At 40.2% G+C, this 27565-nt stretch overlaps 1 protein-coding gene across 2 annotated transcripts; it reads left to right on the forward strand.

Moving 5' to 3' along the window:
• Positions 1-5403: 5403 nt before the first annotated feature.
• Positions 5404-27340, forward strand: LOC131218971 (vacuolar-sorting receptor 3-like). 2 transcript variants are annotated; one of them, XM_058213889.1, is made up of 13 exons: positions 5404-5843; positions 9110-9802; positions 9928-10016; positions 10302-10371; positions 10505-10588; positions 10972-11048; positions 11128-11209; positions 23295-23377; positions 23472-23538; positions 24321-24449; positions 24541-24650; positions 26924-27070; positions 27188-27340. In XM_058213889.1, exons 1-12 carry the CDS (start codon positions 5546-5548, stop codon positions 27020-27022), a joined length of 1881 nt encoding a protein of 626 aa, XP_058069872.1. In that variant the 5' UTR covers positions 5404-5545; the 3' UTR covers positions 27023-27070; positions 27188-27340. The 2 variants fall into 2 exon arrangements, with proteins under 2 accessions (XP_058069872.1, XP_058069871.1); XM_058213888.1 differs by having other exon boundaries at positions 5405-5843; positions 26924-27340.
• Positions 27341-27565: the final 225 nt, after the last annotated feature.

The raw sequence follows: 27565 nt of genomic DNA on the forward strand, positions 1-27565 counted from the left end.
CAAGGCCTATTGTAATGTTTTTTAGCCATCAACCCTGTTAATAAGGTCACACTGACATATATAAAGGAAAAACATAAATATCAGCTTGATCCAAAACTTTTACAGCCCTAAGAAGTTTATAATAGTCAATCACCACTATTTATAGTAGTGTGGTCTACAATATTTTATGTTTATAATGCCAGCATTAGGAGGATTATTTACGACCTTAAATTACGCTACCCCGCTAGCATTGGACGCTAATTACTAATGAAGTGCTGTCACAATGTTCCGTGAGCCCAACCACGGTGTATGTGTTTTATCCACACCGTACATCCATTTGGAGAGATCATTTTATGTCACTAAAAAAAGAATGAGGCGGATCCAAAGCTCAAGTAGACCCCACCATAGAAAAAGTGGGGATTGAACGCCTGCCCTTAAAAGCATCTTGAGGCCTAGAAGTTCCCGATTAAGCTGATATTTGTGTTCTCCCTTACTCCATGTTTTTATTAACTTATAAACATGTTGGATCTCAAATAGACATCATGGAAGGCTCATGAAGGTTTCGACGGTGGGCGTCACTGTCCCACTGTTTTCTGTGGTGGGGTTCACTTGACCTTTGGATCTACCTCATCCTCTGGCTCATCCCCTAAAATGATCTCTCTAAATGAATGACCAGTGTGGATACAGCACATACATCATGGTGGGGCCCACAGAACATGGTGATATCACTTCATGAGTTAGTTACTGTCGGGTTTAGTAGCTAATCCACGACCGCCGGCACCATGAGCGTTAACTACCGCCTTAAATTAATCCTGATTAGTAGTGTTCTGGGTGTTTTGGAAACGGGTATCACATGGACTCCCACTCCTGATTTTTTTTTTTTTTTGGCCTACTCTAATATGTGTGTGAGATCCAATCTGACCATTAGATGTGTAACCAATAATAGGCCTACAGCCAATAAATCAATTTAATCCGTGATTCATATGGGCCACACCAATGAGAAAAATTAGGAGAGAGACATCCACCCTTGAATTTTACGGGGCCCATCATGATGAAACTGTGAAATCTTTTCCAGCCATTGGATGTCACACCAAAAGTAAGCCTATGTCTCAAAAATCAGGTTCAAATATGATCCATATGAGCCACGCTAAGGGAAATTGTTTGGAGGGTTAACTTTTTCATGTACACTAATTCCAATCGCGTGGTCCTTTTGAACTAAGGATGGGGATAAATTTAGAGATCTTGATCTAAGGTGGAGTGACATAAGTGATGGTCGGGTCAATTTTACATTAACACCATGATGGGACCCACCCAATCCGTGGACACTTTTCCATGCTAAAATGAGATTAGCACGGAGTGAAAGCATTTACTTACATTAATTAAGAGGAAAGTTGTCATTAAATGCATAGCTAGTTGGATGAAAATGAACCTTCCAACTAGTTGTGTGCGAGCATTACTATATATATATATGGACACGCTTACCTGCAAACCAGTTCGTACGTACTATATATGAACTTTTTCGAGAACTCATCATATTTGATGAGTCTCGAAAATCTGAATGGTCCATATGAAGCAGAACTTCATGAAACCTCCTAGTACGGAATTTTATTTTGATCCAAAACTTTGGTGGGCCATGAAAAATGCAAACAGTTTCTTTCCTTGATTTGAATTTCTCTTTTCTATGTCCCACCAAAATCTTAGATTAGGGTGAAATTTCACCCCTCAAGGTTTCATGGGATTCTGCATCTTATGGACCGTTCGGATTCGACACCCATAACATGTGTGCAAAGGTGCGCATGTGCGTAGGTGAGCATGCCTCTCTCTCTCTCTCTCTCTCTCTCTCTCTCTCTCTCTCTCTCTCTCTCTCTCTCTATATATATATATATATATATATATATATATGGAAACAGATTGGCTACTCCCCCCGACACCAGCTCTGTGGTAGATGGTCGGTGCTCTGTGGGCCCTAACATGATGTATATGTTTCATCCATGCTATTAATCCATTTTTACATATCATTTTATTGCTTGATCCCAAAAAGGAGAGGGATATAAATCTCAGGTGGACCACACCACATGAAAATGATAGTGATTGGATATCAACCATTAAAATCCTCTTATGGCCCAACATACTGTTTATTTGACATCCAATCTGTTGATTAGGTCGTACAGGCCCAGATGAAGAGAAAAAACAAATATCAGCTTGATCCAAAACTTTTATGGCCCCCAAAATGTTTTTAATGTTGAGATTTGGATATACCTCACTTTCGGATTAATACCGTAAAATGATCTGTAAAAACATATGAATGGTATGAATGAAACATATATATCATGATGGGGCCCACAGAGCACCGACCATCAGCTGCAGAGTTGGTGTCAGGGGGAGTAGCCAATCCGTTCCCTATATATATAGCCTTGGATCGATACTCCTGGTACTATTAGACTTCTTTCGTACTTCTGCAAATTTAGCATACATGCTTGATGGCCTAAGTTTTGTGTAGTGTGGTCCACTTGAGTTTGGATATAGTTCAATTTTGGGCCCTTCAAGTGGGGAAAATAAATGATGGCGTGGGTAGAACACATACATCCTGATGGCCAGTAAAGTTTACTCGGGTAAGCTAAATTACTCAATAGGCATCCATTTTCACGGTTTGTATGGGTTTTTAATGCTGACAAGTGGGGCCCATGGTTCGGAGATTCAGGAAGAGGATTGCCTGGTGTGCTACACACCACTGGTGTCAGTGGTGTGTTGACGTTGCCAAGTTTTGTAGGCTTTACCATGAGGTATGTGTTATATCTAAACCGTCTATCCCTTTGACAAGACTGTTGATAGGCTTGTTCCAAAAATGAAATAAATTCAAATCTTAGGTGGACCACACTAGATAAAGCAGTGGGAAATTGAACATCTACCATTGAAACCTTCTCAAGGGTGATAGAAGTTTTGGGTCAATGTCATATTTTCTTTTACCCTTTATTTAGGTTTGTGTGACCTAGTTTGGATGAAAAATAAATATCCCAATAAGCCTTGGAAATGTTTTAATGCTGAAAATAATTGTCACTGCTTTTTATAGTGTGGTTCAGTTGAGCTTTGTATGAGACACAATTTTGAGCACATAACAAATATATCATGATAGAGTTCATGGAACTTTGATCTTCTTTACCGCGTTCCATGCCTATACAGCTGCCGGACCACTGGGCTCCTGTACATACTCCGACGTTCACAACACCGAGGTTGGTGGTGTGTGGCACACCAGTCAATATCCAGAACCTTTCCGTTATCTGCGGACGGTTAATGTATTTCTCTGCTCAGAAGCCTCACCAAAAAGGTTCTGAGTTTTCTACTTTAATACATAATCCGTTGACGGTGGTACACATAATGTCGGGAGGGGATTAGGTGTTACCGGGGTAACAAATTAATGAGTGTTACCCTTGCCGTAGGGCCCACCTTGATGATTTTTTTGTATATCCACGCAGTCCATCCATTTTTTAAACCCATTTTAAGACGTCGTACTAAAAGTTAAGGAGATAATCTCAAGTGGACCATACAATAGGAAACAGTGGTGATTGAACGCCCACCGTTAAAATTTTCCCATGGCCCACCGTAAGAAGATCTGTAATATGTTTTCCATCCAACGTAGTGATAAGGTTTTTTAAAAAAAAAGAGACATGGATGAGGGGAAAATGAAAATATCAGCTTAATCCAAAACATTTTTAGTCTACAATTTTTATTTTTATTTTTATTTTTAAATTTTCATTCACCACTTTTCCCACCGTATAGTCTACTGGAGAATTGTATCTACTTAATTTTTGGGATGACGTCTGGGCTTAAAAAACGGATGGACGGCGTAGATCTGCAAAAAATTCATCCTGGTAGGTCCCACACAGTACGAGTAACACCTACTAAAGTGTTAGCCGGGTAACACATAATCCGTTCAACAAAGTCAAAGTCGAAGTCGGATTCGATAGTGACCCATTGGCACCGTTCAACCACGCTAGCCATCCATCCTGAGTAGTTGCTCCGAGCCAATATATACTCGGCCCAAGTCTTTGAATAGGATACAAGTGGGCCCCTAGATCTGTAATCCTGACCATTGGTTTAATGACTCCACCCTGGATGGACCCTGCACAATCACTGTATTTGTGCCATTTGAAAATGATCTGCAATCCAGACCATTTGTCTATGGGTGGACCGTGCACAAATGGCTGTATTTGTGTCATTTGAAAATGGTCTGCAATCCAGAGCATTTTTCTGACGTCCCGTGTTTCATCCTGCAGGTTTTGGTACGCAGTTTGGCAAGTGATCCAATACCAGCCATCTAGCTGGTGCCAAAGTTTTACGAGCCCACCATGCTGCATGTGTTTTATACATGCTGTCTGTACATTTTTTTCAGCTAGATAAAAATTACAGGTAACCCATATCATAGGAAAACAATATTATTTGAACATCCAATGTTAAATTTTTTTTAGGCCATTGTGATGTTTATTTGCCATTTAGTACATGGAGGAAAACACACGTATCAATTTGACCGGAAACTTCTATGGCTTGAAAAAGATTTCAATGTTAGGTGTTCAATCCCTAGTGTTTCCTTCCTGTGGTGTGGTGTGGTTTAGGGTTTCCTGTAATGTGGTCCACTTGACGTTCGGATCTGCCTCATTTTTTTAAAAAAAAAAAAAAAATCAAAATGGATGGACAATGCATATAAAATACATACATCATGGTGGGGCCCACATAGCTTTGACACCAGCTGGGTGCTAGTGTTGGGGTCACTAGCTTCCGTGGTTTTGGGACTTCTATCATTTGAACGTCTTCCTAACCGTTCATTCGTAGGCCAAAAATCCAAACAATGGTCAACAAATGGTAAGAAGCACACCAGTGGTCTAGATGGGAGCGGATTATGTGTGGCCTGGCCTCACTGAACACGGTGCAGCCCTAAGCGTGGGCCCCACCTTGATGTATATGTAATCTATGCACGCTGTTCATCAATTTTCCAACTCATCAATTTTCCAACTCATAAGGTTAAGAAACCGAAAAAAAAAAAAAAGGGCCAAAAATATCAGTTAAACAACAGTAGAGAAAACAGCGGTGACTACGGCCAATCCAACAAGTCACAGAGACATGGATTTTTAAAAAAAAAAAAAACAAATCAGCTTAGATTCAAAACTTTTGTGGACTGCAAGGAGTTTTTAATGGTCATTCACCGGTTTTCTGTAGTGTGGCCTACCTGAGATTTGGATCTGCTTTAGGTTTTGGTCATCTTCCCCAAAAGGATATGGAAAAACGGATGGACGGAGTGGATATGATACGCATACATCAAGGCGGGCCCCACGGTGAGGGACGCACCAAATCCGCTCCTGGTCTGGATCATCGAACAATGGCCCACTTTTCAGAGTTGAAAAGCTATGTCGTGGAAAGTTTCGGTCCCAGATCGTACACAGGCTTCCAAAAATACCCTTGTGACTCGTCCCCGTTCGTCAAAACCCCCCATACTATCTACAGTTCCTGTAAATTAAATAACACCCAAATACCAATCTATTGCAATTTTTTTCTCTTGAATTCTGTAATCGATATGGAGAGCTCAGTTGGGTTTTTTGTGGGCTTTCTGTGGCTGCTCTTGGGGGCGAGAATTCCATCTGTGTTGGCAAGATTCGTAGTCGAAAAGAACAGCTTGAGGGTAACTTCTCCGGACGCCATTCGTGGAAATCATGATAGTGCGATTGGGAATTTCGGCATTCCGCAGTACGGCGGGAGCATGGCGGGGAAGGTCGTCTATCCGAAGGAGAACAAGAAGGGCTGCGTTGAATTCGGCGAGTCGTTCAAGGCGAAGTCAGGAAAGCTGCCGACGTTCCTGTTGCTCGATCGCGGAGGTTGGTTCTTTTCTTTTTTTTAGGTCGAAATTTTGTTTGTTTGGTGATTTGGGTATTTGAGATTTTAAGGATTCTAAGCTGGGTTTTTGATGAACTGGAATCCTGTGACACACCTGCTTTATGCAAGTATGTGGGGCCCATTTCTGTGAAACATATCATTCTGTTGTATATGTGGAATCCATTCCGTCTATACCGTTCAATCCTCGACATTAGGCCTATGGTTGAAAACTCACCTAGATCCACAACTCAGATGGGCCACACCATATGGAACATTGGGGATAGGATGTCAACCATAGGTTTGTTTGGGGGGGCCACCATGATGTGTATCTTTCATTGAAGCCATTAATCAGGTGTAACTCACCAGGAAGAAGAGAAGCGAAAATCACCCTGACACAAAACTCGTATGGGCCACACCATGCGACATTAGTGGTTCTGGAGCAATTTTTTATTGTTTCCATTGGTGTGGCCCATATTTGTTTTCTAATCAAGCTTATCTTCTGTATGTACAGTGCAAGTAATGGCTCTTGACACAGGGATGGACGTGACGAGGTCGATCACTGTCTTCCTCAGGGGATAGTTAGTCTGCATCCACGGAGCTTCTCTGGACTCCTCACAGAGATTCCCAAATCCACGAGAAAAACAATAAAAAATATAAATAAATTCTAATAAATTCGAAAATAAATTGATTGATTATAAAAACGAATTTACAATCCTTTAAATACCGATATCCAACCTAGGAAGAAGTTTAAGAATCAAACTCCAACTCAAACTTCCTAAAAAATGTGACTTACTATAAATAGTAAACTTACTATTTGTAGACGGTCATGATTTCTACTAGACTTCACGGTTTTCGTCCAAAAATAGTAAGTGTCCAATTTGGCCTAACCATGTTATTCTCTTAATTTTTCTAAGCTATTTTCATGTTGGGCACAACTCATAAAGCTCAAAAGATCAAGAGTTATGATCGAACTAAAACTTACTATAAATAGTAAAAATGAAATTAAAATGGACTTTCGACCGTTGATCTAATGGAATCTCACAAATCCGACTGGGCAACCCAGCATAGCGGGGTTGGCTGGCTAATGTAGCTTCTCATACCCCAAAGTCATATATGATACGTCGAATAACTAATTTTGGTTTGCGAGATACGCCTGCTTCAGGGTTCTGACGATCCTGATCACTTTCACCTCCGATTGGGCCGTCTCTGGTCCATCTTGGCCATGAAAGTGTCCGCGACCTGCTCTACATCAGTTCTCACTAGATGGACATAGTGAATTTTACAAACACACCGTGGTGGGGCTCACAGAGCATGGTTGTTTAATCAGCTGCATGAAATGGGTGTTGTAGAGGATTTGGTCAGTTCTTTATGGGGAGGTGAATGTGATGATGTGCCTTTTTCTAAGGGTTTATGGTTCATACACTGTACAAATGGTATGCTTATCTATCTGGACTGTCCAAATTTTGGGCCCTGTGGTCGATGCAGTTCAGTGTAAACACCTTGCTGATGGATGATTGCAGCCATCTATATGGTGGTTGTTAAATGGATAGTTAAAGAAGAAAATGGGCAGCAATTCGTAGTTCAACAGGCAAAATCAGATGTTAATACTGTCGGATCAATTTGATATTTTAGTCATGCTTGATCAACAATATGGCTCGTAGTTTGGATGGTCTGGATTAACAAACATGCATACCATGTATATGATGGATGAGCCAATGGATACCGGTCTAGCCCTTTGTGTATTTATTATTGTATTTTTAATGTGAAATTTGGTGAATGAAGCTCTTTGGGGGAGTTTTTTTTATAACATAATTGCTTGTTTGATTATCACTTAAAAATGAATTCATCTCATTTTGGTTGATACCAATTACATATTGGAGATCATATTTTATATAAATTGTTGGTTGTACTTTTAATCCCTATCAAAAAAAAAAAAAAAAAAAAAAAGAAGAAGAAGAAGAAAAAGAAAAGATAAAAAGAGAAATTGATCTCTTATGCATAATTACTATTAAATGAGATGAACTCAATTCATTTTTAAGTGGCAACTGAACAGGTGCTAAGATTCTGTTTTTTTTTTTTTTTTCGAATGAATGAATTGTATGAAATTCAGAACTTTCTGTGCACCCTATCCTATCACCATTCCTATGAAGTTAAGACACTTTCATATCAATGCTTTGATGCCATTATGTATTGACAACACTAGTATATTTGGTTGCTGATTTATGTTAAGGTGGGGTGATTTCAAAATTGAACTAGGCTTGATCCATCTTGGATGTGTGGTGCAACTGCTCATTTTCATAGTGAGGCATACATGATAGCAGATATTGGTCAATTTAAAGGGGGATGGGGAGCTTGTTTTCAATTTTGTCCAGAATGACTCAGTTTTGTCTGGGTTTCACTGGTTCCAGTCTGCAGCGAAATGACCCAGCATACCAATATGGGACCAAAACGGAGTCATTCTGGTTTCACTCCCTAGGCGAGTCATACTCCGAAACTGCTATTTAAATCCATTCCATGAACCCATGGTTCCAGTTGTAACTGTTTACATGTGTGTGTCATGTACTCTTTTTGCTCTTCTTTTTGCATTTTCAGCCTCTTCCTATCATCCTTTATAGACAATCTGTATATTGCATCACCAAGAAGCATGGCTTAGATGTTTATTCTATCTTTTTATTGGGAAATCTAATGTGGGCACATAACAATAGTATGGATAACCCTCGACGTGGACCGTTCATCTTTTGGGTTCCACTGGAGGATCCACTACCTACATATCTGACGGATTAAATAGCTCTATCCAATTAGTGAACCCTTTTCTTTCTCAATCTGAATTGCTGATTGTTGTCAATACTCTTTCCAACCATCCAATTATAGGTTCCAGATTGGATGATCAGGATTATCCAATCAGTGGGGTTGTTCTACCTTAACCAGTCAACTGTGGGGCCAACCCTATGGACAATCCAGATTGTGAACTCTTGTGCTAAATGCCCAATTTTTATGCAGCACATGAATAAATTGGTGGGCTGTGTACAGGTCAGATTAGACCACTTCTTAATTGCATCCCCTTGCTAAAGTTTATTAGGCGGTAGATGAATGCTAGCCACCATCTTATATTATACTATGTGTTTGCTGTAAGATGTTGCATGGATCATTGCCTGTTTTCTTTCCTAAAGATTGGATTTGTTGGATGTAGTTGTATTGCTGCTTCTGATATGCAAGCTTAATAAAATACCAATTTTAATGCACTCAAGTACTTTATGCTCCTGTACAGATTGTTTTTTTGCTTTAAAGATTTGGAATGCACAAAAGGCTGGGGCTTCAGCACTACTTGTTGCAGATGACACTGAAGAACCTTTGATAACCATGGATTCACCTCGAGAGGATGAAGAATCTGCAAAGTACATTCAGAACATAACGATTCCATCCGCGCTCATTGATAAAAACTTTGGTGAACAATTAAAGAAGGCAGTCAACAGTGGAGAAATGGTTAATGTGAACCTTGACTGGCGAGAAGCTGTTCCACACCCGGACGATCGTGTGGAGTATGAGTTGTGGACCAACAGCAATGATGAATGCGGGCCTAAATGCGACATGTTGATGGAATTTGTGAAAAATTTCAAGGGTGCGGCCCAGATACTTGAGCAAGGCGGTTATAGTCAGTTTACGCCCCATTATATAACTTGGTACTGTCCTCAGGCGTTCACTTTGAGCAGACAGTGCAGATCCCAATGCATTAATCATGGAAGGTATTGCGCACCCGATCCTGAACAGGATTTTACCCAAGGTTATGAAGGGAAAGACGTTGTTATTGAGAATTTGAGGCAACTGTGCGTGTTTCGAGTTGCAAATGAATCCAAAAGACCTTGGGTTTGGTGGGATTATGTAACTGATTTTCAAATAAGATGCCCCATGAAGCAGAAAAAGTACGACAAAGAATGTGCAGACACTGTCATCAAATCTCTTGGTAGGTTTAATATCTTTTGATGAGTAAGAGAGATTCTATGGATATTGTTGCTCCCCTTTTCACCTTTATGTGTTCCATTTATGATTAACGGAAGTTCTCTGATGGTATTTGTTTCATTTTGGTAGGACTCGACAATAAGAAGATAGAAAAGTGTATGGGAGACCCAAATGCCGATTCTGAAAATCCTGTTCTAAAAGAAGAGCAAGATGCCCAAGTAGGTGTCTCTTGTTATACATTTACTTTTCTTGAAATTTTATGATGTTTGACTGAAGATACACTTTTTGGATCCTTGTGCCTTGAGTCCGTGTAAATGGGGCTCAAGGTTCAATGATCCAGACTGTCATCCGATGGGCCCACATTAGAATAGACCATGCCCCCAAAATATTATGCTTGGAACTAGATTCTGAAGCCTACTTCTATTGCTGGGTCTGGTCCCTTGACAGCCCAATGAGTTTCAGTTTGTGTTTTATGGTTAGATGATGGAAACTTTTCCATGTAGGTTGGAAAAGGATCCAGGGGCGATGTTACTATTCTACCTACTCTTGTTGTTAACAACAGACAATATCGAGGTGAGTCTCAGACACATCTCTCTCTCTCTCTCTCATATATATATATATATATATATATATATATATATATATATATATATATATATATATATAACATGCAGATTTGGCCTAGTTCTAATGTATGTGATTGCAGGGAAGCTAGAGAGAGGTGCTGTTTTGAAGGCTATTTGTTCGGGTTTCGAGGAAACTACTGAGCCACCTGTTTGTTTGAGTGATGGTGAGCTTCAAAAATATTCTAATGTCTAGTTTTTGAAATATATTAGTCTGCATTTGGATACTCAATTCAATAGAATTGCATTGTTTCAATTCAATAATGTCAAAGTGACCCAACTCAAGGAGCAACTTGGGTCGTTTCAAGTCCAACTTGAAAAGGCATGCAATTGCAGCTAGGGGCTCGTTGTCATCACGAATTAAAATTGTCAACCTCCGTTTCAGTCATTTCTTCTGTGTTTAAATTTTATTTTTTTATTATTATTATTATTTTTTTTTTTTGCAAATCCATCCAACTGAGCATCCAAATGTACCCTAACTCTATCTTGCTATGTGAAATTCTAATTTGCAAAACAAGTTTCTAATGCATGTATTTTCTTTGTCATATAGATATGGAGACAAACGAATGTTTGAAGGATAATGGTGGTTGCTGGCAAGATAAGGCATCCAACGTCACTGCTTGCAAGGTAGAAACCAGAGCAGTTGGCTTGAGTGACATGTATCTGGTTGTTTCTATGCTTATTGATGTTTTCTTTATTTACTCAGGATACATTCCGTGGAAGAGTATGTGAGTGTCCTTTGGTTGAAGGTGTGCAGTTCAAGGGTGATGGTTATAACGCTTGTGAAGGTAAACTGCAGCATCTCTCCTTCCTCTGTGCTACCTCAAGCGCATTCTTATCATGGCTAGTGATTTGCGAGCCGCACAAACCTGCATGTGCACCTTTAAACAACACGTGTCAACCCGGCACAGTGTGGAATATCAGACTTGCGCGTAAGGTGGGTCCCATTGGGGAGCTGACCTGGCACAAAAATTAGGTCACTCCACTCATTGGGCTGGCTACCTGTGTAAGTTGGATGTGAACCATCGGCCAGTTCTTTAATTGTCCACTATTTTTGTACAAGGGTGACCCACCTGATTAGTTGATTTGGCCTGAATTTTGTACCAGGTCGACTGGACGGAGGACCTATCTTAATCATAGCTCCGATGTCCCACCTGTGTTATAGGTTGCCACATCTGCTGCACGTAAAGGCATGTGTAGGGCTGGCAAACCTCAGTATTGCTAACTCAAGGACTGCATTCCTCACAAGCTACTTCAAATTGCAGTTTTCCTCTGTTGCAGATGAAGATTTTGACTGACTTAAAAACTCTAAAACTCTTCCATAAACTTGTGTCATACACAGCAAATTTTTTAAAAGGTTCAATTGTAGGGGTATGTCATCTTCTAATCCTTATCCTAGCTAACTGGGGCCGGTGATGGTGATAATTCATACCATTTTGCATTATGGATGCTCCGTGCATAGAAATTTAAGTGAAATATCTGTGGATCTTTGCTTGTTATGATTATGGCCGGCATCTTGGTATAGAAAAGAAAGTCTTCTTCGTTGGTTATAGATAATATAGATTGATTTACATCTCTTGCTTCAGCATCCTTCTATTCCATGGTGCTTTGCGTCATAAAACAACTTATTATCAAGGTATTCTGTAATGGTAACAGTGGCTGTAACGGCCGCCGTCGGTACATTTATGATACGGGCTGCAACGGTCATTACGGCCCCCATAACAACTGTTACGGTCTCTCTCTCTCTCTCTCATTTTTTTTTTTTTTTTTTTAAAAATTTTAAAACCGAAAAACCTGTATTGGTCCCATAATGGACCATTACGGGTTTTACGGGGGATGTGACGGCCTTTACGGGTCATTTTTTTTCCATAATGGCCCTTACGGCCTTTACAACCCCATAACGTGTAACGGTTGCCATTGTTACCTTTACGTAACAGCCTTTACGACCCCGTAATGGCCGTTACAACACACCATGCTTATTATGTACTTCCCTGGTCTCATAATGGTGATCTTGGTATCTTTTGTCCAATTAATAGCATATGAACCAATTCAATTTTATATTTTTATTTTTAGTTTGTTAGTGATCTAGCAATATGATGGAACTCAATTCATTGAAGTGTATTAGTTTTGAAGATCAAATCCACCTCTGGTTGCCACAAAATTAATAATCTCTTCACTTGCTGTTGAACATTGATAAAATAAAGCGAAATGATAGAATACTAGAGTCTCATCGCCAGATATGAACTAATGGTGTCTCATCAATAGTTCTTTTGAAGAGTTTCACTTATAGGGTTGAATATTAGCTTAGGAAGTCATCATCATCATCATCTAAGCCTCATCCCAATTAATTGGGGTTGGCTACGTGAATATTGTTATGTCTTTGCACTCTCTCGAGGGCCATACCTTCAATTAGACCATAGGGCATCAAGTTTTTTCTTACTACCTTCATGCACATCCTTTTGGTCTTATCCCTTGCCCTTTTAGAGCCTTCAACTTTTCCCAACTCACTCCTAACTAGCATGGTTCTTGGTCTCCTTTGCACATGACCAAACCATCTTAGTCTACTTTCCCTAATCTGATTTTCCTATTGGTGCTACTCCTAAGTTCCCTGAATGAATTCATTTCTAATTCTATTCTTCACTGTCTTGCAACTCCTCCATCTCAACATCACTTAGCCTATGAACATATTGTTCCTTATCCGCCGACAATTTTGCCCCATAAAGCATGGGTGGACTTATAGCTATCCTGCAAAATTTCCCTTTCAATTTGAGTGGTAGATGACAATAACAAAAAACTCTAGAGGCACATTTCCATTTCTTCCACCTAGCTGGAACTCTACGAGCAACATCCATCTCTACCCCCTCAAGCATGGTTGGTCCTATAGCTATCTTGTAAAATTTCCCTTTCAATTTGAGTGGTACACGACAATAACAAAAACCTCGGGTGGCACATTTCCATTTCTTCCACCTCTCTCTCTCTCTCTCTCTCTCTCTCTCTCTCTCTCTCTCTCCACTTTGATGAATTATTGACACAATGTATCTAAAGTGGTCATTTCGAGAAGCTTCTTGGTCAACAATCTTAACTAATTTCTCTTTTTCACTCCCATTGTTACTAAAATGCTATCAGTATACTCTATTTTAGTCCGACTGAATTTTAAATCCTTTTAGATTCTAAAGCACACCTCCACAAATCTAGCTTTATGTTTACACCCTCCCATGTCTTTCCAATCAAAACTATGTCATTTGCAAACAACATATACCATAAGATCTCTTCCTGCAAATCCCTCGTTAACTCGTCCATAACTAATGCTAGAAGGTATGGGCTCAATGTCGACCCCTCCTGCAAGCCTACAATAATTTGGAACTCACTTATCTCTCCACTAGTAGTCCTTGAATACCATCTTAGGAGGTAGGAAAATAATAACCATGGAATCAGAAGAAGAAGAAAAAAAAACCATGGAATCAAAATCTCATTGCAGTTGCTATTACGTTCATATGTATGGCTTTATATAACTCCTAGTCAAAGTTAAGAAACCAAAGCTTAAAGCTTGTAAAGTTGTGATACATTTGAATTACTGGGTTTATTTTGAAGGAGGTTCATCAAATGCCATCATGTGGGCTAATGGGAATCAATATCCTTGGAGAATTGCGGAGATTGTGCGAAGTTAGGGAGACCTGTGTGTGGGGTGATCGTTCTTCTTTGCTCAAATACTGAGACATGCAAACTCGGAAGCTGATACTTTGGTGAAAGAGGGAGCCTCCAGATCAAGGTATCCCAAAACGGTTACGTAACGGCTGTTACGTAAAACTTGACCTGCAGCGGCTCGTAACAGCCCCATAACGGTCTTGTAACGGTCTGTTACGAGGCCAAAATAGGTTCCTTAAAAAAGAGAAGCAATAACAGATGTTACAGCTGTATTGTATTGGGAATGGTGGTGGCTGTTACGGTCACCGTTATCGTTATGGAATACCTTGCTCCAGATCTGATCTCCTATTTCAATTGTATAGATAGTGCATAGTTTTCTTTGGTTTGCTGTTTTGGGCCGCATCTTGTTGCCAAAACTTTTTCTTTTCCTGTTTCTCTGCTGTTGTATCCTTTTGTTTTCATCTTAATAAAATTCGCTAATCCATTGGAAAAAAGAGGAAACCAAAACTTAAAGCCTATTGATCCAAATTAGCCTTTCGTATTCTGTCTCACACTTATCCTAATTAATTTGCATTAAAAATGGTAAAGGGAATAACCGGATCGAGATGCAAATAATAGAGTCCAAAACATACAAAATATCTCTATTTACCAACCATGTGAGTTGGGGAATGCATTGTATGACTCGAACGCCCCCTTATAAAGTCTATAGTAGGTGTATATAAGCTAGAGATGTACAGTCGGACTTGTGGATTCCATATTCCAACCAATTGTCCATCAAGCCATCTGATTGGACTGCGGTTTCCAAAGTACAATCAAACTGTTGATCTACATCCTTCAAGACATATGATCTGATCTAGATGGTTGATCATGTTAACCTGGGGCCTTAATGTAGTCCATACTTCAATATGGACAATTGGATTGGTCTGATTTCCAATCTGGAAGATTGGATAGACATGATATGTAGTATAGACCATTCAATGTGCCTGATCTACAATCTGAACCCTTAAATGGGATTGACTACAAAATCAGGGCCATTAATGTGGACAAATCTGGTCCTTGATCAGATGATTGTATCGCTTCCGTGCATCAACTCCCTGTGGCCCCAGAGAGAGCTCGTCCTCGAGTTGGAAACTAGTGTTTTTCCATGGTCCAGACCTTTATGTTGCATCTTCTCCTGCCTTAGTTGAAGTTGGTGTTGAACACCTAAGCATTGTTCCAATGCAAATTTTTTCTAGTCCATTGTAGGGTATGTTACCTTTGCCAGTGATTTCGTGGATGTCAAATCTTCTCTTGTAGCTTTTAATTGTTTCCTTACATCTGGAAACATCTTCTCCGATTTTCATGCCACAATCAGGGTTTCAATGGGTGCCTCAATGTGGACCTTGTCTGGATCAATCTACCCATCTTTCAATCAAGCATTATTCCAACTGTCCATTAATTAGTGGATCCATCGTTTATGGACCGATGGATTCAAGAATCAGTCCAATGGGTAATGCACTCAATCTGTCACTGCTTTCATTGACCAATCTAATGATGGTTCCTGTAGCAGACCCAATGGTTGATTTAGAAGGCAATCAACAACCATTATTGTTGATATGTGCATCAATTTTTTTTTTTAATTATTATTATTATTTTGATTTTATGGATCCTTCGTTTGATCCAGTCATTGATTAATTTTTTGACCCATTAGTTGATCCAACCTTTGATTCATTTCTTGACCCATCGTCGATTCTTTTTCTGACCCAAGAAAGGAAAATGGACCGTTTAGTATGGTGAAGGTAGTTCATTATGCCGAATGGCCCGATTGCCTTCGTCGACAATCTGATCACATGATCCTGCATGGTGCCGAACAGCTCATTTGCCTTCATTGACGGTATGAGGACCAAACTACCTTGCACCATACTGAATGGTCATTTACTTTCATTGACGGTGTGATGATCAAGCGACCTTGTACCATGCCTAACAGCTTGCTTTGGTTGACAGTGTGAGAAAGCAACCTTTCACCATGCCAAATGGCATACTTACCTTTTTAGACGGGGTGAGGACCAAGTGACCTTGCACAATGTTGAATGGCACACTTGCCTTCATTGACAATGTGGAGATTGAGTGTCATTGCACCATGCTAGATATCGCATGCTCGAATTGCCCAGATTTCTTGTACATCATCCGACGCATCTTTGGCCATGTGGAGGATTCAGACTTCCTTCTATGCTTGTGTACATTGGATCTCTCTACCAAGCTAATGCTCATCCCTAGAACTGAGAGGTCACCAACTCAACAAGATGGTCTTTCGATACTTCGTGGTGATTGACCAACCGTGCAACGATGTTGAGCTACTCATTGAGATCTTGGACAAAGAGCCCTCCATAGATTAATAGAATCATTAGCTTGACACCAAGATCGATTTGAAGGGCCGCTTCCCCTGCCACTCTTATCCAATCTTCCTCTTGGCATACCACACCATGTTTGGTGGCATGAGAAGATGAGAGGTAGCATCCGAATAATCCAATGTTTCCAGTTCCACTTGCCTGCAAAAAGACAACGAATCATGTCGCAAAGCTCCTCTGGTGCATCAAGTTGAGACATGATCTTGTTTTGTTGCCAAAGATGCTTAATCTCCACATAACAGGGTCTACCTTGACCTCCCCTCACACTGCCATGCATTCACACCCCTTTCCACATGTGGCATCACACAATCCCATGCAAATGTCAAGATAATATGCAATCTCAAAATCCACGCGTATATATATGTGCCCATAGAGCACTCCTTGCTCACGCCTATAGTTGCATGAAGTGTGAAGGCAAGTGGGAACAAATTTAGGTGTGGGTGTGGGGAAGCATCTTTTTTAAAATGTAAACTACATATAGGTCGAAAGTGGGCGTGGGATTGAAGAGTTCGAAACAAGGATTCAAATTGGGAGTGACACCCAGCTAGAAGGATTTTGCAAAGTAAGCTCATGCCCAAGAATCATCGACAGTCGTCATTCAATCTATTGCCTCCACATCTATGAAGCCTTCCCTCCCTTCCTAAAGCCAAATGACATAAGAATGTAAATCAATAGATACTCGACGATCTTGTTCATGTGTGCCGCAACACACTCTGAATAGAGAATGATTTGATGATAATAATATGAAGAAAAGAGGAGAAGATTGAGAGAGGAGTGTTTGGGAAAGATGTTGTGTTAGGCTTGCTTGCCCTAACACACAATATTTTATTATAATAGAGGATATAGTACAACGCAGGAGAAGAGGAAAGTGTGCACATGCACTTACACTAAAAGGGTCACTACTAACCACATACACAATACATTAGCATTCTCTATACTCCTCCTCAAGTTGGAGCATAGATGTTGAACATGCCCAACTTGTCACGAACACGATGAAGAGCATCTCGACTCAAGGACTTTGTAAGGACATCAGCAAGTTGATCCCTAGATCGAACAAAAGGAGCGACGATTTCCTTAGAAGCTACTTTCTCCGGAATAAAGTGATAGTCGGCCTCAATATGCTTGGTTCGCTTGTGGAAAACGGGGTTATGAGCAATATGGATGTCCACTTGGTTGTCACAGTGAAGAAGAATAAGATCCGAAGGAGGATAGCCAAGTTTTTCAAGAAGGTTGCAAAGCCACACGAGCTCACACATCGCATGAGCCATATCACGATATTTTGCTTCAGTCAAGGACCGGGCAACAACCGGTTGCTTTTTGCTCTTCCATGTTATAAGATTGCCACTTAGGAAGATACAGAAGCCGGATGTAGAGCGGCGATCATAAGTACTCCCCACACAATCAACATCGGAATAGCCAGAAAGATGAAGATGACCATGCAACTGAAAGTGGAGGCCAAGACCCGGGGCTGATTTTAGATACCGAAGTTTGTGATAGATAGCTGTGAGATGGGAAGTACGGGGAGCTTGCATGAATTGGCTAACAACGCCCACCGCAAATGAGAGATATGGGCGAGTAATAGTTAGGTAAATAAGCCAGCCTACGAACAAAGCCGGTCTCTATGAGAAGATCGAGCACATATTTTCGTTGTGATAAGACCAATCTGGATGATGAACGACCAACTTCAATTCTGAGGAAGTAGCGAAGAGGACCAAGATCCTTAATATCAAATTTGGTCTTCAAAAATTCTTTGACCTCCCTCATTCCAACAGAATCACTATCGGACAGAACAATATCATTCACATAGACAATGAAAACCATGATGCCTGTCGATCGACGAGATATAAAGAGAGAATGATTGGCATGACTATGAATAAAGTCGAACTCTAAGAGAGCCTGCTTGAATTTTTTGACCTATGCATGTGGGAATTGTTTGAGTTCATAAAGAGCCTTCTTCAACTGACATACAAGCGCAGGGTTGTGAGAAGCAACAAAGCCAGGAGGTTGATGCATGTAAACTTCTTTTGCAAGGTCCCCATGGAGAAATGCATTCTTAACATCAAGTTGAAACAAGGGCCACGATAAATTAATGGCCAAGGAGATCACAACGCGAATCGAATTAAGCTTAGTCACCAGAGAGAATATCTTGAAGTAATCCACACCATGAGTCTGTGTGTAACCCTTAGCAACAAGACGGGCTTTATAGCGATTAACGGAACCGTCTGAAAGAAACTTAATCGTATAAACCCATCAACATCCAACAGGTTTATGACCTGAAGGAAATGACACAAGGTCCCAAGTATGATTCTTCTCAATAGCAGACATTTCTTCTATTATCGCCTTTGTCCAATCAGGACTTTGAAGAGTATGTGAGAGAGACCGAGGAATAGTCTGTGATGAAAGGAAGCTGCAAACGACTGAAAAGACATGAAATGAAATTACTAATAGGGAGTTGAGTATAAGATCGTGACCCTTTGCGCAAGGCAATGGAGAGATCTAAACTCGAGGTAGGAGAGTCACCTAAGCCAACATCCAAAGTGAGCGGGAGGGTGGATGGCTGAGCGTGTAAAGATTTATCTCGATGATGATACACCCGCAGAGGCTTAGGCTCACCCAAATCACCAACAAGATGCTGAATAGAGGGGAGATGAGTTTCCCCATGATCACTAGTGGAAAGAGGAAAAGGATAAGAGTCATACTCCCCCTGACTCGCAAGAGAATCACATAGGGATCGGCTTAGAGCTGAGAAAAAAAAAATCCTCAAAGAAAGTTACATCGGTAGAGACATATTTCTTGTGAGTCAATGGGTCAAAACATTTATACAATTTCTTGTGTGCACACTTCATGATAAAACACTTTAAACGCATCAAACATTTTACTTTTAGATTTCAAAAGATAAATCTAAGTCATGTATGAATAATCATTAATAAAGGTAACAAAATATCTAAATCCAAAAGTGAAGGTAACTAGAGCTGGTCCCCAGACATCCGAGTGAACTAGAACAAGAGGTCGAGATTTCCTCCTAGAAGAGCTAGGAGGAAACGTAGCACGATGATGTTTAGACAATTCATAAATATCACAGTATAACAGTCTAGTGACAGATAAGGAGGGAAACAAAATTCTCAATCTAGCTATTAATGGGTGGCCTAAGCGGCAGTGCCACCGAGTAATACTCTCGATCTAGAGAAAGGGTACTAGAAGCGGCAATGGGTGTATCATTAAGAAGATAAACGCCTCCTCGCTCATGCCCTCCACCAATCACTCTCTTTGTCTGTAGGTCCTGAAACAAACAATAAGAAGGGAAGAAGGTAATGGAACAATTTAATGATTTAGTAAGAGTGGTAACATACAATAAGTTTAATGGAAGACGAGGCACATGCAAGACTGAGGACAGACAAGTAAGAAGAAAGAGGGATGAAACCAATACCAGAGATGGGAGTTTGGGTTCCATTTGCGACTGTGACATACTGAGTGTGAAGAGAAGGAGAATAAGAGGAAAAGAATTGAGACTTACCAGTTATATGGGAGGAAGCTCCAGAGTCTATGACCCAGGAGGTAAGAGAGGATGACGCAAGAAGAGTAGTACTTGATTGGGGCATCATATGTAGCTCGAGAAATGATAAGAGACTCCCCTGAAGTAGACTGCTCAATTGCCGGGGTGGAAGATTGTCTCAGGAGCAATTATGGATACAACAGAAGCAGCGGCATACGTAAGACAACCATGTATCTGCCAGCAATAATCAACGGTGTGATTAGTTCCACCGTAATGTGAACAAATGCAGGAACCATCACGTCCTCATCCACGTCCACCACGACCACGAAGATTACGGCCGCCACGACTGTGATCTCCCTCGCGGCCTCTACCACGACCACCAAAATTAGAAATGCGCCATAAACTCAAGGATAGTACTCGAAGGCCAAGAGAGGACTGATCGCCAGCAAGATGTGCTGAATGCTCGAATGGTACAAATGAATGAGAAGGAAGAGTAGAGACAATAGCACGCTTACACATGGCATAGACTGTCGTCAATGGGGGAAGAGGAACCTGCATAATAACCTGATCTCGAATATGAAGATAATCGGAATTCAACCCAGCTAGGAACTGCATGATACGAGTATCATCCCGCTGCTTATCAACCCACACAAACGTCATCCTTGTATCGCTGACACCATTTCTACACAAGAACCCTTGCACATCAATAGAAAACCCTGCAACTTATGAAATTCGTCACGATCTCGTCCACGTGTGTTGTGACACATGCTCTGTAGCACGAACGTTGCGCTGCCGACAACACTTATATAAAGCTTCTTGCTCCCCTCTGAGAGCCAACATAGAATTCCACCAAATTGCAGCTCTGATACCACCTAACATAAGCCGGATTGCTTGCTTAGGTGGGTTTAGAAAGAGCCCTGCTTTGTAATTAGAAAAGGAAGAAAGAAGAAGGGAAGATTTGGGGTTTTGGCACCTAAACATTCTCAAATGCACAAGCAATCCTCTCTTCTCAATCCTATTCCAAAAGCCAAAACTCCCTTTTAGTTCTTTGTACAAGGTACTTATATATCTCCTACAAAAATCTCCAACTTCCAACAACTCATAAGTAACTCCAAGCTAATCATATGGTTAACACTACCTAGTCATGGTGATTAGTTGCTAATCACAACTAACCCAACAACCTAAAATTAATTCTAACAAACTTTATAACTCCTTAACTATCAACTAACAACTAACCAATACAAAAAAGAAATTACAAAGATCCCGTCAAACTCCAAATTAACAAAAATACACCACTTGACCTCATTTGTCTCATATGTGCCTCACAAGCCCGATCATAGGTAGTGTGATCCAAATTGTCTGACTAGGCCAAGGCCACGTCTCATATGTGCCTCATTTTTTTATTTTTATTTTTTTCTGGTGGAAATGATTACATGGAATTTGCAGGAAATAGAAATGGTGTATTCCATAGGGAAATTTGTTTGATTTATCGTTTAGTTTTCCATGGATTCGTGTAGAAATGTAAAAAAGTCAATAGTCAGTGTTCACTTTGGTCATGTTTGAATAACAAGAAAACCGTAGAATCCTATGGAAATGAAAACTAGGGATGACAATGGGTATGGTCGGGTTGGGTTTAGCTCAAGTTAGGTTCTGGTCATAACAAGGATGGCTCCAACTCATTTATTAAACTGGTTCAAAATCTCCATCCCAACCCAACCATCTAAACCTATTTTATATTCTTTTTACAAATTTTTTTTTTTTTTTTTTTTTTTTTTTTAAATTTCAAATATGCAAATATGTGTATTTAGCATCTCCTGAAATTTCACTGAAAAATCTACCGTTTTCCCCATGTTTCCCCAAAGTTTCCCCGAGTTTCCGGTTATCGGCGGTATCGATATTGTTTCCATATCCCTAGCTAATGAAACTTGTAGCGATACCGATACTTTAAAAATGATTACCGCCACCATAAACAAGTTTAGAATTTTTAAAATTTAGTATATATTTATAATATGCACGCACGCATGTGCTCACACACATATTGTAGTTAGCATTTAGTGAAGTGACAAGGGGGGGACCATATTCATGACCCACCGGATCCGTCTTAGCAAACTGAAACCCGGCATGTTTAATTTTGGGTTGACAAAACACAACCCATATAGGAAATGGGTTGACCCAAACCCTAGCTTTTGAGGTTGGTTATGGGTTGAGTTGGCGGGGTTGGTCAAGTTTTGCCACCCCTAATGTAATCGTTGTTCTCTGAAGTGACGTTTTCTTTTGCCTTGGGAAAAAAAAGAGAGGAAGTCATTTTCTTTTCGACAGATTTTCCCCAATAAATGTGCAATTCAAATTCTTTCCAAAAAAGTGGGTTTTTGAGATTTCCACATCATGGTGGAAACCTTTTGACCATTGACTACCCTCATAAAGTCCACCTACGCAGTTGTTGTAATAAAGAGGTGGTAGTCCACCATACATAAGAGATCAACCTCTCAAAAATAATCCATCCTTTTTTGAACCGTCTATCTTGGCTTTCCCCATATTGAAAGTATAATACAACCAAGTTGACTGGAACAGAAAACTGTTTTCCATGGCAAATTGGTCTCCTAAACAAACGGTGGGTATGGAGCCCTTTTTTCTCACGTTTTCTTTTCGCTTTCTATGTTTTAGAATTCCTTTACATTTCCACATTTCGGTTTCACCTTATCCAATTATCAATTTCCTTATTAAAAGAAAAAAGAGCAATTTATTTATGACTTCCTCGGTAGACACTGATTCGCCTTGTTGTGTAGATTAGATTGAAATTTTGAAAATGGAAATCGGATTCTACGCATTTTTTGTTCCACAAACGTAGGATACTATAGATATCATTTTCATTTCAAAGGTATTTCACAAAACAACAATGCCTTAATTGTCTTTTGTACCTTATTCCTCGACTACCATGTTTCTTCACACATGTCTTCCTTGCTTTTAGATTCCCGAAGAACTTGTTTCACCAATCTTTTGACAGTCAGCCAGCTCTATTCACATTTCCAGACCCCTGCTTTGAGATCCAACTTGCCTTCTTCTGTTACTCTCTCTAAAAAACAGACCTTTCCCCCTTTACATTCAACTGTCATGTTCCTAGGAAGTTTTTACATGTGCTTCCTCTTTTCAAGATCCTAACACATATCTAAGACCACTACCATCTGTTGCATTGTGAGCAGTTCACCTTGTGTGTATGTGCGTATAGGCATTTCAGAGAAATATTTATTAGTTTTTCATTATTGGACTAGAATTTTCTAATTCATATTACTTTAAAACAACTAATCACAATGTTAAACTTGCATTAACTCTTAAATACTTGTCAAGCAGCAAGTGGGCCTGGAAGATGCAAGCTAAATAATGGGGGTTGTTGGCAAGAAACTCGAGATGGTCGAACCTTCTCCGCTTGTCAGGTTGCTTTTTTTTTTTTTTAAAAATATATTTTTATTTATTTGTTTGTTTCTTTGAGTGGACTTAGGCATGAATTCTGATCGTTTCTATCAACAGGATGCTGAGGGAAGTAAATGCAAGTGTCCTCCAGGCTTCAGAGGTGATGGCATTAAAAGTTGTGAAGGTAAGCAGTCCTTTAAACATCCCATTCTTCAGTAATATATTCTGGCAAATGATATTTATGGGAATTTCTGGAAATAAGTAGATCAAAGGAATACCATCAATTTCCAAGTGAACGGGGAGCAGTTGGAGAAGTAAACATCTCCGTTCGGGCTCTAATATGAACATAGAAACTTCTCTCTGGTAGAGCATTTCAAATCATTGTAGCAGTATCCCGGGCATTATCCGTAATCCTAGGGAGGAAGGGAGGGAGAGGCTATTGCCAAGAAATCCAAGATTCCCAACTACACTGACATTGCATGAGAAACTCACTATGGGCCCTGCTATGGCTACTTGTGACAGTAGGACCTCTGATCATTCTGTCCTTGCATGTGCCAATGTGGCAGAGGATCCAAGCCATTTCTCAGTTGGGCCTCACCATATATGTGCAGTGGCCGGAAAATCATGCCACATTCATCAACTGGGCTTAAGACCGCCTGTGAGTTCCTCTTAAACATCTATTTCTTCCTTGTGCATTTGTGGCCCGCTTCCTGATGACTGAACCCATCCGATTTCTGGAGCATGGAACATATGCAGTGGGGTTACCAGATGAATGTCCCGTATCTGGCATGAACATTCCATGTTGGCATGTGTAGGAAGGTTGAATTCTAAATCCCACTCCCATGAGAAGCCATTGCATTTCTCAACTTTTTAACATATTCCAACCAGTTGCTGCTTAATTCAATGATACATCATTCCTGTGTAACTGTTTTATTTATTTATTTATTTAAATTTTGCGGATGGCAGATATCGACGAATGCAAAGAAAAGATGGTTTGCAAGTGCCCTGAGTGCAGCTGCAAGGATACTTGGGGCAGCTACGAGTGCACCTGTAGTGGTGACCTTTTATACATTAGAGACCCTGACACCTGTATAAGTGAGTTCCACAGCTGCAATCTTGTGCTGACTTAATATTACCTTCATGCCTGCACTGTTCGGCTTACTATCATTTCAATTGTCATCTACAGGCAAAAGAGGTAGGGAAGCAAAGACTGCATGGATTGCTGTCTGGGTCATTTTGATAGGTTTGGCTGTTGCTGCAGTTGGAGCATATATTGTTTACAAATATCGATTAAGAGTAAGTATGGCATACTATAAATTTTTTATTTTTATTTTTCCAAGCACCAAGTATTCCCTCTTGATCATGGTTTTTTGAGTTGGCAACTTGGACTGACTTGTTCAGTTCCCGAGTCAAATCGGGACTGAGCTGAGTTACCCTCTATCATCAATACTGACTCGTGTTGCTGAATCGGAATTGGACTTGATCAAGTCTGAGTCAACTTTGACAAGTTGCATCTGACTCATCTGAGTCGTCAATCCATGCTCTTGATAATGCCGTTGGGCCCTCTATGAGAGTAGCTGGGTTTCACAGTTTTCCACTTGTCAACTGTGCTTTGGGATTTTTTGCTAAAATAAACCTCATCACGTTCTGAACAAGCGATTGTGAAACAACTCAACTTGGATAAACAAACTGTGAAGATGCACTGCCCTTTTATCAAAATTTCTATAAATGGTTAACTCCTGTTTGAATGGTGGGTGAATCCCTAAGTGTTATTTTTCCCAGATTTTCTTATCCAAAAAGATTTAGATCCTGAGAAATCAGCAGTTTGGTTTCATAAAATAAAAAGACCATCGGAAGGAGAATTGGCTTAAAGGCCCACCCTTTTCCAATAGGTTCATTTCATATTCCACTCAAAACCAAATGGATAGGTGTATCCTATCTTATTCGTCTGGTCTTACCCAGCATGCAAATGGGCCCTGATCTTTGTCACTTAGTTCCACCATCTTTCATTTGTTTTTTGAAAGAGTAGGTTTCAATTTCCACTTTTGTCATCTGGCTCAATTACAACATTGTGCTATACAAGTCTCTCAACAAGCATTGTGCTATACATTTGCCAACCTGGAATCCATGGGACATCAAAATGGGTATCATATGGAGCCCACTCAGTAGATGAGCTGGCCTAAATTCAGGTTGGTCCATAAATGGATTGCATACCTGATGAGTTGACAGGTCATCTACATCGTGGAGATGTCCAATATGTGTCTGTGTTGAGGTGCATGTGGACTTACCAAAGCTCTTGATTTATACAACCCATTCATGACCATGGTGTGCCATAAAGGCTGTTACAGGGCTGTAAAGGCCGTTACATAAAGGTAACAGTGGCAGCCGTTGCGTCAAGGTAACAGTGGCAACCGTTACATGTTACGGGGTCGTAACGGCCGTAACAACTGTTATAGAAAAAATGACATGTAACTGCCATTAACGGCTCGTTATGCCCTTGTAAAAGCTGTAACATCTCCATGATGGTCTGTTACAAGGCAAATACAGGTTTTTTGGACTTTTTTTCAATGTTACGGGGCATATACAAGTTTTTCGGGTTTTTTCTTTCAATAAAAAAGAGAGACGGCATATGGAAGGAACAGAATGACTGCTGTTTCAGAGATCTCAGCCATCCCTTGCATCATCTTTTTGCTCAAGTCTCTTTGCTGCTTAAGGATTGGGATCCTTGAACATAGAGCTGCTCTGTTTTATTTTTAGTTTCCTTTCTGTTTTTCTGCTTTCTTCCTGCTGTTTTCTGTTTTTCTGCTGGCTTCGCGCCTTTTTTAATAATAGTTCATCCTTCATCAAAACAGAAGAAAAGAAAAAAAGAGACTGTAACGGTCAGCACAAAGGCCATAACAGCTGTTACGACCCGTATTGTAAAGGTAACGGTGGTGGCCATTATGGCCACGGTTACCATTATGGAATACCTTGTTCATGTCAGACAAAACCCTGAAACTACCCGCAAGTTAGAAGGGGTTTTATCTTTTTTTATGGTGTTTTTTTTTTTCCCTGCTCTTTTTCTGCTTTTGTTTTGTTTATGTTTTTTGTTTTTAACTATAGAGAATGTTAGCTTAATAGCAATGTCCTCGGTAAGGATATCCTTCTGTTATGGAATGATAGGCAGAAATTAGGACTAATGTTGAGATATGCACTTACTATCATTTAAGATATTAGGATGTATTTAGATGCACCTGCTCTCTTGAGGCATGGCACGGGATTTGGTCTCCTTACTGTAGTGGTTGGAGAAGCAGTGGCTCCAATTCCATACACCAAAAAAAGAAGTGGGAATAACCAAATTCTCGTTGCCTGAGCATTCGAAGTCTGGGCTCCAGATTGCAATATGTTACTTCCAAGCTGGAATTGAAAGGGAATGAAACTGCAAGTTTAGGGCTATTTTGTGAATAACTAGAAAACATCATCAGCTGGCAATTCAATCTACTTGTGTATCCAAACGCAGCGTCAAGGAATTCAAGGTGCTGAGCTGTTTCTTGCTAGTGTCTGAGATTTTTTGCATTTCTTTTTTTCAGTCATACATGGACACGGAGATTAGAGCTATAATGGCACAGTACATGCCACTGGACAGCCAAGGAGAGGTCCCAAATCATGTCCACGAAGATCGTGCATGAAAAGCTGCTTCCATTAAACTTATGAAGATTTGAAGCGACACAGACAAGGTGATTGAATTATTCACCCCTTCGTTCCATTAATTACACAAGATTCTCTCAGTTTAGAGCGGCTGGTTTTGTCAAAATATGGGGGGTAATAAATGACAGGCAAGATTACATGCACAGGTTTATTAGGACTGGAAATGTTGAAGTAGAGACTGTGAGGGTTTCAACAGTTGGGTTTGAGGAATTTCTTTATATTTCAGCAACTGTATAATCCATGTATAGTTCTCTGTGATGTACTCTATCATCTTTAGATTATCAGCTTTGTTTCTTTTTCTTCTCTTTGTAAAGATTATATATCCTTCTTGGATGAGTGGAAATCAGAAAGTAACTGAGGAAATGAAATTGATTTCTTCAGATATGACGGTTTCCCTCACTTGTGAAAGACAGGAGGACGGAGGAAATCGATTTCCTTTTCCTCAGATCCCCTCGGATTTCCTCTACAAAGTGGCCATTTCCTTTTCGACTCTCATATATAAAAAAACTGAAATATTTTTCTGT

This window comes from Magnolia sinica, chromosome 11 (genome assembly GCF_029962835.1).
Source record: "Magnolia sinica isolate HGM2019 chromosome 11, MsV1, whole genome shotgun sequence".
Lineage (NCBI taxonomy): Eukaryota > Viridiplantae > Streptophyta > Magnoliopsida > Magnoliales > Magnoliaceae > Magnolia > Magnolia sinica.

Coding starts and splice junctions, on each gene's coding strand:
- LOC131218971 (XM_058213889.1), top strand. CDS start 5,546: ATGGAGAGCTCAGTTGGGTTTTTTGTGGGCTTTCTGTGGCTGCTCTTG. Junction 11,210..23,294: donor TGGTTATAACGCTTGTGAAG/GTAAACTGCAGC, acceptor CTTGTCAAGCAG/CAAGTGGGCCTGGAAGATGC. Junction 24,450..24,540: donor AGACCCTGACACCTGTATAA/GTGAGTTCCACA, acceptor TGTCATCTACAG/GCAAAAGAGGTAGGGAAGCA.